This window comes from Egretta garzetta, unplaced genomic scaffold (assembly GCF_000687185.1).
Source record: "Egretta garzetta isolate BGI_Z169 unplaced genomic scaffold, ASM68718v1 scaffold787, whole genome shotgun sequence".
In the NCBI taxonomy this organism is placed as follows: domain Eukaryota; kingdom Metazoa; phylum Chordata; class Aves; order Pelecaniformes; family Ardeidae; genus Egretta; species Egretta garzetta.
Window position 1 is genome coordinate 463,409 of NW_009260266.1, and position 19,161 is coordinate 482,569.

Sequence of the window (19,161 nt, forward strand, 5' to 3'; positions counted from 1 at the left end):
GACAAAACGTCAGGAGATTTAACTTGAACCAGGTACTTTGCCCAGTACTGAGGTCCTTATCACACTTAATCGTTATGCCAGAAAACTGGCAAGTAGCATTCTAGGTTCAAGTTACACTCTGAGCGATGTTGAACTGTGTCTCGCTTCAACCATCTACAAACTAGAGTAACATCTTTATCAGTGTTGAGTTTAATTAACTAATAATTATAAAGCAGTAGGAGATCACGTGCTATCATTACAGCTGTAGCGGAATTCAGCCACAGTAAGTTGATTTATTTTCTTGGAGTTGTTTTTCATTTAACTTCTTCCGTTTCAGCCATACGCAAGAGGTAGTCCCTTTGGTGGGGAGGGGGAATCTCTTCCGCCTGTCAGCCCTGTTCTAGAAAGCCGACCTGCCTCGTTAAAAATAGGGTGCCCTTAAAGAGATGGACCGCTTAAATGATAATTCTTTATAAGCGCTATTTAGCACAAGTATCATCATGCTGTTTCCTCAAGAAAGGAAGTGCTATGTCAGTTAAAAAAAGATGTCTAAGGGTACTAATTATGTAGACAAAAGTACAAATGGGCCAGATACCTTAAAACAAGGAGTGAGATAATGACTTCTTTGGCAGCCTGTATTTAGTATACGTTGCATCTTTGCTTCCTGATTCATCTTTGAGCTTCTTTTTTTCTTGTATTTAGAGGGCTTTTTTCTTTTTCTGTGTTTGCTGCAAAAGAAAGAAGTAGCCTGAAACACCCTGCCAGGCCCCCCTGCTGTCAGTGGTGTTTCCTAGGCTTGGCAGCGTGTATCAAGGCCAATCTGTGATGGCTTTCTCCAGGGAGCTTCTCCATAGCTGAGCCTTGGAGAATGGCTCTGCATCCACCCGGCCAATTCCTCAAAACTCTGCTTGGTTTCACATTGAGCATCTCCAGGTAGAATTTAAGCATAAAGGATCAGTCTGAAGACAACTTGTTAAAATGAAGCAATTTTGTTCAAGGAATTTTAATGAAGAACTTCCTAGTGTGTATTTCTGGGAAGCTGTAGAACAAGTAGAGTTCTGCTCCTCGCTTATGGCAAACTACAGTATAGAAATAAAAACCAGAATATGGATTTTGAAGTAACAGCTTATGTGCCAAACCTAGCAGTGCAGTCGCAAGTGTCATGCACAAGGAAACAAAACATATAGAGGGCAGTTTGCATTGAAAGCTGTCACTTCATCCTTCACTCACTTTATGGTTCTTAGTCCCTCTGGGATTGTAAATATTTAACTAAAGTTCTTTAACCTTGATGTTATTCCAGACGTATTTGAAGATCACATTCAGTGTGCTAAATTTTAATATTGGGTGTAGGGGGAGTTTATGGATTGAAAACAGGAATTGTTTTCCAGCTGACCACTGGGTATAGAGACCCTCAAAGGGCAAACTCGGAGTAAATGAGAGCGAAGACAATTTCTCTGGACTCAAGGCTGTTGTTTCCCCAAGTGCAAAGCCGTGTCAGCTTTATGCAGGGATTGTGGAAAACTAGAAATGAAATGTTCTGCAAGACAGATACTGGTTCTGTTCTGTTCTTTTAAAACACAGTGCCTTTTTTCCTGGTACAATTATTTGAGTGAATAAAATTAAATTTTATTTTAAAATTTTAGCCCATAAGCATTTTCTGTCTCAAAACCACAAATTTAAGAAAAATAACTTAATTGGTATCAACTGTAGGTTAATGTAACTCTTTTCCAGGCATGATCTAATTTCAATAATTAATTTACATCAGGGTATCTGTTCTGCATGAGTATTACCTGGACAAATAAACCAGTGTGTGCCAAATAAGTAGCTTGCATTCCTGTACTCTACCTTCTTTCTACAGCTGTTTTGGATATAAGGTACCAGTTAGGTGTGGTATTTCCCTCTTCCAACTTGTTCTACCACACCTAATACTCTCTCATTAAATAAAGAGCGCAGGCCAAAATGAAATTGTCTTTTCCATGGCAGTGGCTGGGTTTTTCCCCAAGAATTTTCCCTCTCTGGCTTGAATCAAATGACACAGCAGCTAAGTAGTAGATTTGCATTAAAGCACTACTTAGCAGTTATATCATTGGGAAGAACACAATCATTATGAGCACTAAACAACTCTCTCCGTCATGTAGAAGGAAAATGTCAGCCTAGAGCTGGTTACATCGACTTGTGAATATGCTTGGCATATAAGGAACGGAACGGTTGTGTGATTCTGTAAATCACCTTCAGTTCTGTGTTATAATGACGGTGTTTCAACACCTCCATCTTTCATTTCACTGTCCTTAAGTAAAGCACAGCGATATCTGTCCGGTGCTTTACATCCATTGTCCGTCTTTTTCTGTCTTGCGGACGCAGGAGCACACGGTTGTGGATCCACCACCGCCCTGCCTTTATTTCTAAAGGACATTTTGAAAAGATGTGCTTCAGCAGGTTTACAAGTCATTTGACTGTTGCCCAAAACCTGTCCTCTCCTTATTCTATAAATAATGAGGGTAAGCAACACATTATAAAAAAATCTGTGTTGCTTGGATGCCTTTCAACCTCCATGCTGGGAAGTAACAGGTTGAAATCCTGCAAAGGTCTATAATTTTTGTTCATAATATGAAAATGCCATTTAAATCTGGAGGAAAAGAAGGAAAGTGCCTTGAGCAAAGAGTAGCTGTCTGTTGCTGAACATCCTGCCAAATTTGGGGTGTTTTTACGTGATTGCATTCTAAAGTTCCAAGTTTTTGTGGGAAATGTTTTCCATCAAGAAATATTAGGTGAATTAAGGGTTGATCTTTCCAAAATTGCCTTTCAGATTTCTTTGGTTAGGTAGATAAATTTAAAAAGCCCTTCTCCTGCTGACACTGTGTAAGCAGTAGCCGAGGGCACTGTCAATCCGGGGCCGTGTGTCTAGAGACTCACTCTTTAAATGCTGGCCTTCCCTCATACCCTAGGAACTGTGTCACCCTCCAAGCTTCTTGAGATTTTCCTCCCAGGAACAATTCTGATCTTAAACTATGAATCTCACAAAGGAATTCCCAAATGAAAACTGTTTTCTGTCCAAAACAAGCCCGGAGTATTATTGCTCTTGATAGGTTTCGAGATGCCTTGTTGTGAATGCTGAATTCTCCAACTCCATCACTGCAGTTCATTGCAGCGTGACTGGTTTGGGTGGGATGGGATTTCACGGCATGAGGAAAATTCACCTCTTCTTCTGAGGTTCAGTTGAAGTTGATGGCGGAATGCCATTAACACGGAATAAAACTTTACACATCGTATAGCTCTTACCCAGACATTGTGCCAGTCCACTACAAGAGGGAGGAGGTGCTGTCTTTGCTCACCCGTTGGAATGCTCCACTCCCTGCAGTGACTTTTGAACTCCATAATGAACCCTGCTTGCTGATGCAGTATCTCCAGCCAGACTGACACCCGAAAGCGGCCGACCCCCCGATAAATGCCTTCATAACCCACCATTGTCTGCCTCGTTCCACGTAGGGATGTGGCCTCGCGGGGAATGGCGCCCTCTGCAGATTGCTGCCTGTTCTTCTCTCTCTCTTTGGGGATCAGTAGCAACATGAGATATATTAACTCACTTTATGCCTTCTTTTGATATTGTAAAAATAGAAGCCACATTAACATTTTTGTGAAGCTGAAGTTAAACTTGTCTTCTCTGCGCTTTTACTTTGGTCGCTGTCGTGACACAACGCTTACAGCGATTCCATCTGACAACTAATGAACCATGAATCTGACGGAAGTTTAGTGTTGGATACCTTCCAGTGAGGGATTGTATTGAATAACCCGTCTTCTGAAATCCGTTGTGATCTGGCTGTCACCCATACAGGATGTGGCTGATAGTCCTGTAGCTGTGTAACCTAAGACTGATGAGGAAATAAAAGCACAAAGAATTGCTACCAGCTTAAAAATTTATAGTGATGGGTTTGGACATTTAATCATTCCATTGCAGGAAAGGAGCTGCCTGGAAGCTGCATGGTGTTTGTGAATTGCTCTTCTATCTGTCATTACTCTCTACCGTTCTTACAAATATTGCTTAGTGCAACCTTTACAACAAGTAGTCTCTTCCATGTCAAGTCTGGCAAGTGGGTTTCACATCTTACTTGTTTTATTTTTCAACGTTTCAATAACTCTGTGTTGACATGTTATTGCTTTCTTAATGGTGATTTGTGTATATATAGAGCTGTGCTGTACAGCGTAGAGCTATATGAATTAGCTGTGTTTTATATTGACAGTGCGAGAAGCAAAAAACCTAATTCCCATGGATCCAAATGGACTTTCAGATCCTTATGTTAAACTGAAGCTCATCCCTGATCCTAAGAATGAAAGTAAACAGAAAACAAAAACCATCCGTTCTACTCTGAATCCAGACTGGAATGAGTCATTCACGTTGTAAGTTTAACGCCTTTTAATGTAGTATCTCTGTATGTATTGAATCATTTATTTCAGTGTTGTATTGAAAACTCCCCTATTTCTCTCTTTTTTTAGTAAATTAAAACCTGCAGACAAAGATCGACGGTTATCTGTAGAGGTCTGGGACTGGGATCGAACAACCAGAAATGATTTCATGGGATCTCTTTCATTTGGGGTGTCAGAGCTCATGAAAATGCCAGCCAGTGGATGGTAAGAGTTTCTGAAAAGAGAGGAGGAGAGAATATATCACAAAAAGTTCAAAACCAGTATTTTTCTTCAATATAATCTACCTTTTTTGGAGCTTTTCACTGTATCTTGGGCTATAGATTCACTGAAAACGAAACTAAACCTAGGAAACGTAGTTTATATATAACAAAGGAGAACAATAAAAGCAAAGCTTTTCTTTTGTGGCGTTTGTGAAACTTCTGCTGGAGCCAGGAACTGCTGCAAACTCAATTTTGTGTACATAGTCTTGTGATACACGTTTTATTTTTATCTCAAATATGATATATTCATTACTAAGTGTATCATGTTATATATAGCTCTGCAAATTCAAAGTACATGGGAACTGATTTCATAAAATGACATCTTATTACCTACTAAGCTAGGGGTAGAACTCATCGCTTCTCCAAAAGTGGATTTCATCAAAGATGAAAAGAAATTCAGGGCTATAGAAGCACTGGAGGCAAAGGTTCTTCAGGGCTGGTGTCTCCCATCATATCACAGGATGAGTAGGAAGAATTTCCTTGTCCATTGAGCTGCCTTGACAGATAGTTTGGGATTAAAGATCTAATTTTAGGTTAAATATATTCTGTTCCTGAGTTTGCTTTAGGTATTTGAAGGCAGGCACGCACACCTGTGACATTGATACAAACCACACATGAACAACCAAATGGGGTTTTATGTCTAACAGAAATAAAACTGTAAAGTTACAGGTTTTTTCCCCTCAAATATTCCACAGGTACAAGCTGCTGAATCAAGAAGAAGGTGAATATTATAATGTTCCAATTCCAGATGCTGATGAAGATGGCAATGCAGAGCTCCGGCAGAAGTTTGAGGTGAGGATTAAACACAAATGGGTGCAACTATCCATGGAATATGCTTTTTACTTTATTTAAAAAAAAAAAAAGCCTGTTACAAGATACATATATATTAGAGTGCTGCTATTTCTGTTGCTTGTGACAGCAGTGTGTGCCTTTGGGTTTCTCGAAGATTGGACCAAATGGTTTAATTCAGCAGTGGTATAATTTTTCTGACAGTTCAGCTTCTCTGCTAGGACACTTATAAGTTGGTATTTTTAAATATTTTATGTCAAGTATATGTAATAATTTCAATGTCTTTTAATACCTACTGCAAAATCTGCAAGCAGTTATCACTAGTACCTACGTTATTTGACAAATAAAATTCTCAGAAACAATGGTATTTTAATACTTAGAATGTTTCACACATTTTTTTTTTTCAAGAAAATATTTACAGTGTTAATTACTGATTATTTGGAGCCTCAAAACCTTTGTAGGCTGTCATCTGAAATTCTGATATCTTTAACGTGGGTATGGAAGTTTTTAAGGATTAGAGGTATTTCTGGTTATGTACAGAAAAGCAGCACTGAAGAAAAGCAAAGCTTTCCGCAGGCTTCTGCCTTCTGTGGCGCCAACTGGAGCGGTTGGTGGTCCCAAGCACGGTCCCAGCGTGCCGTGCAAATGAGTTGTTTCCTAATGAACAGGCATAGCCAGAAGCTCTGCCTCTTCTGACCACTACAGCCAATATTGCAGCAAAAGACCATTAAACCCAGCACCAGGAAAGGTATGGTTTGGGGATAGCTGTGCTGGATTCAGCTCATGAGTTTGAAATATTCCAATCTACGGTATTGTTTTCTTTTTTCTGGTTGAACATTTACGCTTCGGTCTGGTTGTTTATCCAAAAAGTAATGAATGTACCTGTTGTGCATAAACAGACACCCCTGTTTCTTTCAACCTGAAATGGCAATTTTTTATGTTCACCATCAGGCAGAATTCTACCTTGTTATTAGAAAAGATGGGTTAACCCAAGGAAGTGAGGAAAAACGGCACATGTTCAACTTTCAAGAAGGAAAAAGAAAAGATGCATCAATTTCTTCTGAACACATTTGGATCAGCTACCATACTTTTGTCTGCAGCATGAACTATGGTTTTTGTTACACATTTGAGAAGTATTTGAACCTCCATTCCATTTTCCTTTCTTTACAGTTGTGATCTGACCAGTGGGGTTTTTATTTTGCTGCACTCGGTCATTTTCTATTCAAGATCATATTTACTTTTTTATCCTCCCTAGAAAGAATAGCTTCGACAGTAACTCTTTCCACCCCTTACGTGTCTCTGTGCAATATTCAGAGTCTGGAATAGGGTGGATATGTATAAGTTGTGATACAGGTATAGAAATCTGCCTGGTTTTTCTCAGGACAGAGACAAGTCTCTAAAATTGTCTATGTAAAAACGTCAGTTCTTACATGCAGTAAGTTTGCGTATTGAATTTACAATCTCTTAGGTTTTATTTTCTGAAGCCAAATGTAAATCCACTGGTTGCAGAATGAACAGCCAGGGTTTAGCTGTGTCCTGCAATGAAGTGGAGTAGAAATCCTGAGAGGTTGCATCGTGCAAAGCTACTGGACTGGGTCCCAGACACAGCAGCTTCACATAGGGTCAGTTCTGCCTCAGAAATAATTAGTCTGTCTCAAAGTCTAATTAGTTCAGCTTCAGCACTGTGTATTTGAGGCTTTCCCTGTTCTGGAGGTAGCCTGGCTGATGCTATTTTAGTGGCCTGAATTAATCAAGGGAAGGGAAGAGGTTTTCAGCGAACACAGTGTCTCCAGGAATATCGTTTACAGAGTTGCATAATCAACATTTTTAAAACTCAGTGATGATATATGGGAATATTGGTAGCTGAACAAAATGCGTAATTATAACTAGACCAAGGCTAGTGTAATGCAGCATTACACGGTAAAAGCAGGTAGGGTCAACCTCTTTCTCAAAGTTTGCCACTTGTGGGAAGGAACAGAGGGAAGCAGCACCTTCCAAGTAACGTTCTTACTTGGTTTCAAGGGAAATCACTGTGCAGGCTTATAAAAATTAACAGCACAGATGTCTGAACGGTGGTATTTAACTTATTAGCTATTCTGGTATGGTACATAAGTGGTGCTGACTCGGATCATCTTCTATGTTATTTTTCTTATCGTTTATATCTTGGCTTGCATAGTCATTTTATTTTAGGTACCCTATACTAAGGAACAAGTAGATAGCACTGAGAAATAGGCTGCTATTTGTGACTTAATGACATCATCTAAATAAATATTTCCACTGCTCTGAAATCAGCTTTGAAACCTTACGGGAGGAAGATTGCAGATCTTGACTGCCATTTTACTAGGGGAGGGTATTTGTCAGGAAGATTAAGAAAGTAGATAGACGGAGAGGTCATCCTGGGCTATCTTCTCATTTATCAGGTTGTAGAAAAGAGTAACTTCAGAGTGCTTGCTAATCAAGTCTACAGTTGTGGTGCTTGGTCTACTTTCCAGTATATGACAGTGTGATTGATATCCAAGCTACCCTGATTTAATTTTGAGTCCAAAATTACAACAGTTTCTACAGAAGTATTGCATTACTGATATAAAATACTTAAAATGAATAGTGGTGGTCTTCAGAGTAAAGAGCTATATACAAACCGATGCAAACAGCAAAACTTTAGGATGAGAGTTTGGTTGCTTAATATTAAGAAAGAATAAGAATATTTTCAGGCTATAAAAGGTCAGAGAACCGGTAGATGTGAAATTTCAGAAACCAGTTTCAGGTCTTTGAAAATGTCTTAGACTTTTCTTTTTTTAAAACTGGCTTTGCCCTTTTGACTAAAGTTTAGAAAAGTGCTCGGTAGAATCTCCAAGAGCACTTAGAAGCGACCTCCCATTTAAATCAATAAGAATTTTTAAAATATCTGTGTGTCTGTAGTTCGACAGACATCTTTAAGATTTGGCCTTAAGCTCTCATTGATTTCAAACTGTTTACACAACCCTATCCCATCCTTCTAGCTCCACTTTAACAACCCAGACTTCTTATTTAAATATGGTTATTGGTCACACAAATCTCACACTGCTTTACTTACTGGACCTTCTGGCATTCTTTAAGTAATTTATTCAATGTAAATCGACCATAAAATAGCTACACGAGATCATAAATAAGTCAATAAATAATAGATTCAAGCATTCTCTTCACTTACGTTTGTAATCGAACAGTAAAAACTATTTGTCACGAGAAAAAGTTTCCTCCTGGCCCATTCTGCCAGATTTAAACCAGTTCAAAAATGAACAGTAGGTTTAGATCCTATCCAACAAATGGGGCCAGATTTGGAAAAGAAAGAGATGAGTTGAGGAGGATGGTGGCTTCATTAATGGAATCACACAGCGCAGTGACCTCGCTAAGTATTTTTAGATTTTGTTGCACGGAGTTTTCTTTTTATATGCTGTCTATGTATTATCTGTATGAAGTTGTCCAGCATAAAGAAAATGAGGTATATTATGCATAGGTGCAGTGCAGTATTTTTTTTATACAACAAATTTTAATCGATCTGTGTATTTTCTGGATCTCACCTATATCACTAAAACTTAGGAATCAATTATCTGCTCATTTAGCAGTATGACCAACTCTTTGCAGTGATTTATAGATGATACATCCTTATTAATATTTACAGTTAAAAATATACGCCTGTAGGAAGGGGAGGCAGGATAAAATCTGTCACTGTTTTTCACCGGGTTTTAACCTTTGGCTGGGAATTTTCTCTCCCCAAATGGCATTATTTGTGGCCATCTCAAAACGAAACTCCGTTCTCAACAGGCATATTCAGAATAATTGTAGCTGCTCCGTAATTGTCCGTGCTGAGGTTGCCATGGGAACTCCCAACAGTCCCCAGTGGCTCCACGGACCCAAACTAGCAAGTCTTTTAACTGCAGTATCTACTAATTGTTATATACTTATTTTCCTATTACGGTATTTTGCTAATCAAAGAAAAAAAATATCAGAATAATGCAACCTTATGGTACTTTGCATACCTGGTTATGATTTGAGCAGTGATGCGGTTTTGCCATTTAGGGCACTTTTCTGTTTTGTTTTTTTTTTTATTTGAGAAAAAGAAATGTGCAAATTCTAAAACTTCTATTGCAGGAAGTTATTTCTGTTCTGTCAAGCCTTGTTTCCTGTAATTTGCTGCTTAGTAAAGTGCTTCTCGATACTTAAATATCACCTTAGACTAATAATAGAATAATACTGGTTTGAAAGGAGGCTGGATGATTATTCTGTCTGTCCCCTTCTTTCCACATCACCATCACAGAAAACGTTACTAAAAATGAAGCAGCTGTTATGGTCCATATCAATTAATTTTTTAATTAAAAACGAGCAGAGTAGCTATAATCCTTACATGTGGATACATTTACCAAGGACAAGGTATACGAAGTGATGGGAGCCTGAGTCACTACAGTCAGCTTTGGCAATTGAAGCAATCCGAGCAAGTTGTTACAAGGGAATAGGTTACTGCTCAAATAATCTTCATTTTAAGGCATCTGCAGGGAGGATGCATAACGGTCCTCCCGGTACATATTCTTAAGATGTCAGATGTTTTCTTCTCTTCTAATTATTTCCTTTAGTGTAACTCTCTGTGTGGGTTTCAGTAGAACAAAATCATTCCCTTCGTTTCCGAAAGAGCTCAGGCTGCTGTCCCCGCCCTGGGGATCCAGACGGGACCATTCCAGTGGTCCCTGGGAGGTGCTTCCTTGGGGACATACAGCCACATCTACCACTGTGGCCACTTGCTTCAAATTGTGTTTATGTTGGAGATTTCAGCTGAGACATCAGGTGCGAGTGGCTTCTCATGGCTATTAGTGTTGTACCATTCAGTTTAATTAAGGGAATAACAATAAAATCACTCCCCAAGAAGATCACGTTATTCTGATAAGTACCTTTTCTGCAAAAAATAATTGCCAGTTGGTGTTAGGAAAAGCAGGTACCATTTTCATCTACTGGTCGACATCGTGGGCCAGATCCATAAACCCGTCCGTAGTCGGGAGGCCAGGCAGCGCACCAGGGTAAGCGGCTGTTCCGGTGGTACGTTATATTTCCAGTCTCCCTTTTCTGGGATTGATCCATGTGCTAGGTAAACCATCCAGGAGCAGCTCCTGCTTATTGCTGCCCGGTTGCCCAATGGGCTTTTCTTGCTGCCAAGAGGTGACGTGACCCGGCTTTGCCATGTTTGCCGAGGACGGGAGCTGGTGGGGCCGGGCACCCCGTGCTGTTGCGTTGGCTGTTCTCGGATTAACGTGACGTGGGTTACGTCTTCAGCTGCTTGTGCCAGTGGAATCGCTGATGACGGCCAGGCAGGAGCTGGACCTGTAGCTTCCTTTTGCAGACTAAACAGGTCGAAACGTAAGGAGAGAGGGAAGAGAGTTCAGAACACAGGAGATGTTGTATCTGAACATTCAGCGTGTACAGTCAGTGGTGACATTTTGGTGACATCTCAGTGCTTCTAAACATAACTGTTGTTATGGCTCCTAAAGAAAATGTCTTTTAAAATGCCTTACCATTTTAAATATAAGAACAGGAATAGGTGTTAAGGAATAGGTGTTATATTCCTATAAGAATAGGAAAAGGTGGCGCTTGGCCATCAGGCTTGGTTATAAATACCTAGGACCTCTGCGGTGGTGACGCAGGAGCTGTGGATATTTCTGCTTTGGGAGTGCTGCGGAACTCCTCCGGTGTGCGGGGCAGCGTTTTGTTTAACCAAACCTGTGCGTTAATCCTTTTGCAGAGGTGAATTTATGAACAGGTAACCTGTCTCAGCCTGTGTGTGTCTCTCTTGCACAAGGAGCTAAGGTTTATTTACACCGCCGGGCCTCTCTTCGGGGTGGTGCAGCCGGTGATAAATGGTATTTGGAAAGGTCCGCAGATTTCAAGGCACGATTACAGCTTTCTGAGGCGTTTCAGTGCTGTTGTAGTCTAACGCTGAAGAAACCTTTCATTTATTTATCATTCCCTTTCTGAGCATCATTAAATCATTTCAGTGTGTTTCACTGCAGGTACTGCATCTCTTAGATCTTTAACACTCCCCTTAGCTTTTTTCTTTTTTTTTTTTTAAAAGCAGTTTCTGGCTGCTTTATTAGGAAGGAGAAGGACAGTGCTTTCTGCATTAATCTGGCATTTTTCTAATATTTGCAACAGTTTTAGGTCAAAAAGACGTTTTCCTTCTTTCCTTTAATCAACAGCCAGGACATCATAGAGCAATTTTAATTCTGAGCTGGAGGCTGGGTAAATGTGCTGCAGCTGCATAGCCAGGGCCTTAGCAGAGGGCCCCAGGGACTGCTTCAGTAGCTTCTTAAGAACCCAATGAGTTTTCTAATTAAATATGATATTTTCATTAAAAAAAAAAAACAAATAAACCAAAAAAACAACTAGAGGCGTTTGTGATTTTGATAATTGGTGAGTTACGTTCTTCTGGTCTCTGTGTAAAGTCCTATAAAGACTGTGAAGGACACATTTCCTTTAAGTTTTTGAAGGATGGGGAGGATAGCGATGTTTTTGCCCCAGAGCTGTTACACTGCAGCTACTTTACTTTTTTTAGGAAATAAATAAAAGATACGGTCTCTGCCATACCCACATCTAACCAGTACGCCTTCCCATTTCGAAGCAATAATTGTAACTTCAGGCAGTTCAGCAAAGATGACACGGAAAAAAGAAATAACGCCGCTGACACTTCAAATTGTAAACGAAAAGATTAAATTTGCTTTTCAGGGAACAGCCACTAAGCTATACTGAAATCATGACCAGCCAAAATACCACTGGCACGCCAATCGACACTCATTATGCATATAGAGATATAAAAAGAAGAGCTGCTTTTTTTGGCTGTGGCACTCATTCCTATTTTTAAATTGTGCATATTTAATCATTAGAGAATAGTTTGCAACATTATAAAGATGCTGTTAGATGACTCCATCTGTTCCATACTATAGTTTGGCATGGGGAATTCCCATATGCAGTTATCTGGAGGTTTCCCATCCACTCACCGTATCTGAAACTAAAGAACTTGAAATTTCTTAACCAGATGATGTACATCTCTGGTCGCCGTTCGTATCAGCTGGGATTCCTGCAAGGCTTTTCTCAGGCTGTGTGTTGTGATTTGAGGTGAAGAATGTACATAGACAATCATGCGGATAGCAGAAGGCAAAAAAATAAATCAAAACTAACTTCTGTGCTGTCGCCCCTCTGCAGTGCTCGTTGCTGCTCAGCGCCCAGGCTGCGCACATCGATGCGCACACCTAGCGTTGCAGTGGGTTCACAACACGGGGGATGTTCCATGCATGGAGCGTGGGTATGGACAAGGCTGAGGTTGACCGTGCCGAGCGGTTGCGGGAAGACCTGTGCTTCACCGTGCAATTCTGTGCTGTGCTCCTTACCCTTCGGGTGATAACTCCATGGTTTCTTTTTCGTGATCGTTCTGTGCATAACGGATGTGTCCATCTCTGTATTCTCACTGCTGTGTCTTTATTTGTTTACTTCTGCTACTAATTGTCGTTGCTCCGCTCTGCGAGCCCTTTACTAACCAAGCAGTGTTTCTCCCTTTCCTGTCTCTTCCAGGACTGTCATGTAAATATCCACTTCTTCAAGGTAGTTTTCTCCTTGGTGTTCTCCTACACCCTTCTCTTCACACAACCCTCTTTACCAACATTTGAAGTGTTTTAAATTCAATTCCATTCTCACCGTATTTTAAGGATGCACTTGTTTTTTCCCCGCTTTAAGCTTTTCTAATGGTTAAAAAAAAATGGAAGTATGAATCTTCCATAATTTGTGACAAAGTACTCCCCAGATTAGAAGCTTACTTACAAAAAAGGGGTCCTCAAACCTCAGCAGATGCAGTGTGCCTTTCCTTTTGAAGGAATTGGGTTAAATGAATGCCACCTTCTCATGGGAAATGGAAAATGGTGCATCTTTAATTTGAGACACTCATGGAACTTTAAATACCTTCCACAGATCAAATAATGCTCGTGTTCACTGTACGTTTAAATAGGTAAACTTACATCCTATAGCATGCCTGGTTTATGATATAATATACTACATAGATTGCTATATGTGAGTTGGAGTATAATATATCATAAGTGATATTACCCATACGCACAGATGCTCTGGTACCTGAAATACCAGTTCACCTCTTTACTTCCCATTGTGCTTCTTTCAGTAATCGCCACATCCCTGAATTATTGCCATAAAAGGTGCCCATCAGCATTGAGAACATACACGTGTGGACTCCTTATTTGCATGTATCTCTAACAAACGATCTTGCTTTATTAGGGCAAAGGTTACTGACACAAATCACGCTTTCAGTTTCATACATGGTTAAGTTACAGTTTAAATTTGGAGCTCCTGTGCTGTAAACTGTTTTAAGAATCTATCTACGGTTATCGAAGCCGTTACCATCTTCAAGTAGTATTTTTACAGTTTCAGCTGACCTAGAGCAGTTTACGTGTTATGGCTCAAAGCTTGAAATACTTAATTTAAAAATCAAATTTTACATTTGAGGAGTTGTTTATATTCTTAATGCATGATTTTACCAAATGTTTTAATACTGAACCAGAAAAACAAAGAATTAAGACCATTTGTCATTGCCAAATATATCCTTAATGCAATAATCATTTCTCATGCAATCAGTAACTTATTTTTTTTTCTTAACCTTGATTCTTTATCTGGTATCTTTATCTCAGAAAAGCCTGTACAGAAGAGGACTACCCTTCCTCAATCCTTTACACCTCTTATTTGAAAATAAAGTCCCGTGGTGGTTTCATTGATGAAAGTTGTTTAATGCAGGGAAGTTGCAAGTTTCTCTGTTTAAATGTATTTTAAACCAGAGCAAAAGCTACCCTGAAAAAATGCATCTGGGATAAATAGGAAGCTATGTCTAACGCTGTGTTGTCACTTCAGTGTGAAATCCAGACCTTGAAGTGCAGTGATCCAAACTGACAAAAGACCTTGGTCAATTCGTGGTTTCACCATAGGAGTGCACCTAAAAAAAGAGCGGAGCGGTTTCCTACGGCTGCTGCTTCCTAGGCAGAATTCATGCTTAGTCCTTGTGAGTTATAAACATGAATTCCAGAAAAGAAAGCTGGCACTCTGATGTGAAGAGGAGACTCCAGAATTCAATTTTTTTTTCATGGGGAAAAAAAAAAAAAAGCTCCCTTGTTTACTGTCTGTCTTTTCTCTCTAAATTATTACAAATCCCCGCTCTGCTTGCTGCTGACAGTGCCTTAGCATCACTAACCTACGCTCGGAAGGATCACTGCATGCTGCATTCTGCAAGCTAAATCACCACTGACGTTAGCATGTCTTTGGAAATAATTCTGTAAGTAATCAGTTTATGTGGGACTGCTGGGGAGGTTATGTTCCCAAGTTTACGAGATTGGAATTGAAAGGAAACAGCAGGAGCAGATGAAGAAGGAAGGCTGTGTTCCTGAGGAGAAGGCAACACTTCTGAGCTAGGAACCAGTAAAATTTACAAAAATTATAATATCGTAGCAGGTTTGAGAATGCTGTGAGCAAGGGCAAGCAGCATAAATGCTTGGTTATGAAATTACCAGGTACTGGGAAGGATCACGCGTTTACGCTGCTTTTGTTCTGCCAGCAAAGCGTATATTTAAATAGATTATTTTCACAGCATCATGCAGAAAACCCCTTCATCTTTCTGTGTGTTTGTGTGTGTTTGTGTGCAGTAAATAATCCCAGAGCACGTTAAGACTTGGATACAGAATCCCAAGGTTTTAAAATTGGTCCTAGGCTGCAGCTTTTCGTGGCTGTTGCGTTTGATCGCGGGGGTTTGTACTAAGATCTGGTATAACTGAACTCTTTAAAGATTATTTTAGAATAGAATTTTATTAATTTTTGTCCATACTGTAATTAGTTTTATGCATAAAGGCAAATTCTACACTCTTTTTTTTTTTTTTATTATTGGAAATTAGCAGTAATTTGCATCATTAAAAAAATGAAGGAGCATCTATAAAAGCAGTTCTCTTTTTGACGCTTAGGGATTTGCTGTTCGAGCATCGTATTTGTTGTTTGGGGTTTTTATTACCGCTATCACAGGATATTTCTGCAAGAATTCTTGAATATTATTCCTAGGCAGCCTCTTTAATTACATTTCCTCCAGCTAGACACTGCTCTGTTGCAGGGGATAGCGTGTTTGGCAATAAAGGCAGAAAACAAAGTAGACTCAGGTGGCCACCGGATTATTAAACAGATTAAACATGTTGACAGTGCCAAATGGGGAACTGGAAACTCTTCCCTCTCCAGATTTCACCGCTCACAGCCAGACATCCGTTGTCTGGGGCAATATCCCCTCAAACTCCTGGTTTTAGGGTAGATGGATCCCTTTTCAAATGATGGTCTTTCACACTCATTTGACTTCACTGCCTACATTTTCTAGGGTCTATGGTTACCTTAGTTTTGTGCCTGGATAATTTGGGGATTTTTTTTTTATTATTTTTTTTTTAGAAATCATATATTGAAGTACTTCACACAGTTTTAACTTCGATACAGCAACACAAAAAAGAAAAAAAAAGAATAGAATAGGGATTGTGACTGTAAATCCCCCAAAATAAGCAGCTCGGAGTTGCTGTATGGTATGTTAAAATGTTGTATTGTCCTTTAGGATTCTCTTATTGCCTTTATGGTAAGTAAACATCCATTTAATGCAACGTTGAACATGAGAAAATAATTTCTCCTTGGAGTGAGACACCACAAGGGGTCACTAAAGAACACAGAATAGCTCCCAAAACGGAAAGCTGCCAGCCAGAGTCCTGAAAGAAGTGAAATAATGCAAATTGTTTGTACGTGTGCATTTCGAAAGACACAAACCCATTAAATTACACTGCTATTTTGATAAAATTCACTATCATGTTTTTCATCCAGCCCTTTAGTCAAGATTTCTAACTGGCACTGATGATCAATTTTCCTCTAATCAAAATATTTAATAACGTGCAGCTGCCAAGGTGAGTGCCGCCTCTGCTCGCCTTTCTATCGCTCCGTTCCCCTCTCCCTTTGGGTGCCCCTGGCTTTTGCAATCCCCTGCCCCCACCGTGCTCAGCTTCGCAGGCGGGGCGAGAGACACGGACCCCCACGGAAATCCCCGAGTAGAATCATCTCACGAATTCTGTGAACCTGCAAGGCGTTAGAGGAGGCGCAGCTTGTGCTAGGATTAGGCAAAATACCTCAGGTTTACTAATCATCCCGGTGTCTTTGTGGGACAGGCTGCTTTCTCCTCTGTTATTTGTAACCCAAATTAATTCACGGCCTCTCTGATGTCATCGCTCCCCCGTGATGAGCAAAGCGGTGCAGCACGTGGGAGGCCTTCGGGAGTGGGTTTCCTGTGTTCTTGGACGCGCTTTCTGCAAAAAGGCAATTTTTATTCCTTTTCACATATGGCATAAATTTTTTTTTCAGGCAAATCCTTTAAATAAGTTTACTATTAACTAACCAAAAGGGTAAATATGACACAATTTTAAGGGGAGGAGGAGAGGAAATGAGGGGAAAAGTAAACTGAATAGATAAAATATTCCATATTTAACTCCTAGGTGAATTTTATTGTGCTCCCCATTTATATTTTTATGAAACATCCTGTTTGCCTTTGTGCCTTTTTACTAGCAACGGGAATGATAAGATTTTTTTTTGACCTATTTTTTCAATAACTATTTGAGCTATTGAGGTAAAAATGAAGTAAAATGCATTTTTATCTATAGCATTTTTTACTAATTACATTGCAGTTCACCATAGTGACATCGCCATCATGAAACTAAATGTAAGAGCGCAGCTTGCTGCTGCTTTGCACGCTTTTGGTGTTCTCCTTGCTGCTAAAAGCTTTGCTAGAATGCAATTTCATAGAATCATAGAATGTTTTGGGTTGGAAGGGACCCCTGGAGGTCACCCAGCCCAACCCCCCTGCAGGAGCAGGGACACCTTGAACCACAGCAGGTTGCTCACAGCCCCGGCCAACCTGGCCTGGAATGTTCCCAGGGATGGGGCCTCCACCACCTCTCTGGGCAACCCCCTGCCAGGGTCTCACCACCCTCATTGTAAAGAATTTCTTCCTTAGATCCAGTCTAAACCTACCCTGTTTCAGCTTAAAGCCATCCCCCCTTGTCCTGTCACAGCTGGCCCTACTAAAAAGCTTGTCCCCCCCTTTCCTACAGGCCCCCTTTAAGTACTGAAAGGCTGCGATCAGGTCTCCCCACAGCCTTTCACCAAGGAATAGGTGGCTGAAACCTCATGGACCCCTGGCAGCGGCCGTGGCCCAGGGCACCTGGCCGGTGCGGGAGCATCGGGGCTGTATTGCAGTGTTGGCCAAGCTCCTTCCCATGCACGTGAATATGCGTGCGTACCTATGCTTGTGCAATACATTGCTGTGATTTCCTTCGTTAGCTTGTTTGTTCTTGCAAGGAACAAATAAGAGTCGGTGAGCGCTCAGTAAGGTGGGGAAAGGCCACGTCTTGCCGTCTTCTTCATAAGCATTTGTTAAGCCAAGGAAAGAAGCACAAGAGCCAGAGGCCGTGCCTTTTGTTCTGTTTCACAGGAAATGTAATGCAAAAGCATCTCCCCAGGTTGCTCAGCACGTGTTTTGCAGGGAAACAGGTAAGATGGCCAAGGAGGTTCCTTCCCTCCATTGACTTGCAACAGCAGGAACATGAGCTCAGGCTGGGCCGCGATGTAACGTTCGTGGCATCCCCTCTCCAGTTAGAGCTGCTGGGCTGCTAAAGCATCCGGAGCTTAGGCTCTTAACTTTCTCTTTTCTGTGTTGTTTCCATGGCTACAAAACTCCGCTAATGAATTATAAGCTTGCATTAGGTTATGGTATTAACCTTAAAACTCAGTCTGGTGAAGTATTAGGTCTTGCTGGGGCTTGGAAACGGACTCTTCTCATTTCAAATTCTCAGCATCCTGATAATTAAGTTGTATAAACTAGGAAATGGATGGTCCTTCATAGCATCTATAATTACATGGAATTGGAAATGCAATAATGTAAGAAACAAGCTGCCACGGTGATGGAGAATGTTTCGGTCAATGGGAGGTTTTTTTCCTCCAGTTTTTGACTTGAAATTTATTGCAATTATTTACTTTATTAAAGGCTTGCTAATGGCTCAGCCTGTTGATCGAAATCCCCACTGAGCTTTCATGACTGGAAGCCTGAGTGGGGCTTTTTGTCCTTCCTTGAGACTGACAAATTATTTCAGTTTCTCCTTTTTATGGCCTTGGTACAAGTTTTGCCAGTTCTGTCAGGGACATCTTCTGTGGTTTGTCTGAGATCTGAGCTGCTCTGATGCTTCTTCAGGTAATGATAGACTTAACTGAGCATTAATTTCACACTTGCAGCCAAAGCGTTGCTATTCAGACTGTTCCTTTCCTTGCTTCTCACCACCTATTTTATCATTCCTTCAAGTGATACGCAGAGGCAGAGTGTTACCTGCAGCTCTGCCGTGGCTTTGGGTTAACTTGAGAACTAGGAACAGAAACCTTGGGAGCAAGGCAGGCTAGCATGAGATGGCTTGTTCATGTGTCCAGTTCTGGGCTCCCTGGTTCAAGAAAGATGAGGAACTCCTAGAGAGAGTCCAGAGGAGAGCAACAAGGATGATGAGGGGACTGGAGCATCTCCCCTAGGAGGAAAGGCTGAGGGAGCTGGGCTTGTTCAGCCTGGAGAAGAGAAGGCTGAGAGGGGATCTCATCA

General features: G+C 40.6%; 1 protein-coding gene across 1 annotated transcript in view; it reads left to right on the plus strand.

Annotated features, from left to right (window-relative positions):
• Positions 1-19,161, plus strand: part of PRKCA (protein kinase C alpha) — a 155,595-nt gene that overhangs the window by 107,488 nt on the left and 28,946 nt on the right. Inside the window, exons 5-7 of the mRNA XM_035897710.1 lie at positions 4,218-4,374; positions 4,471-4,605; positions 5,357-5,453. Of these exons, the coding sequence (XP_035753603.1) occupies positions 4,218-4,374; positions 4,471-4,605; positions 5,357-5,453 (389 nt within the window). The remainder of the gene's footprint in view (positions 1-4,217; positions 4,375-4,470; positions 4,606-5,356; positions 5,454-19,161) is intronic.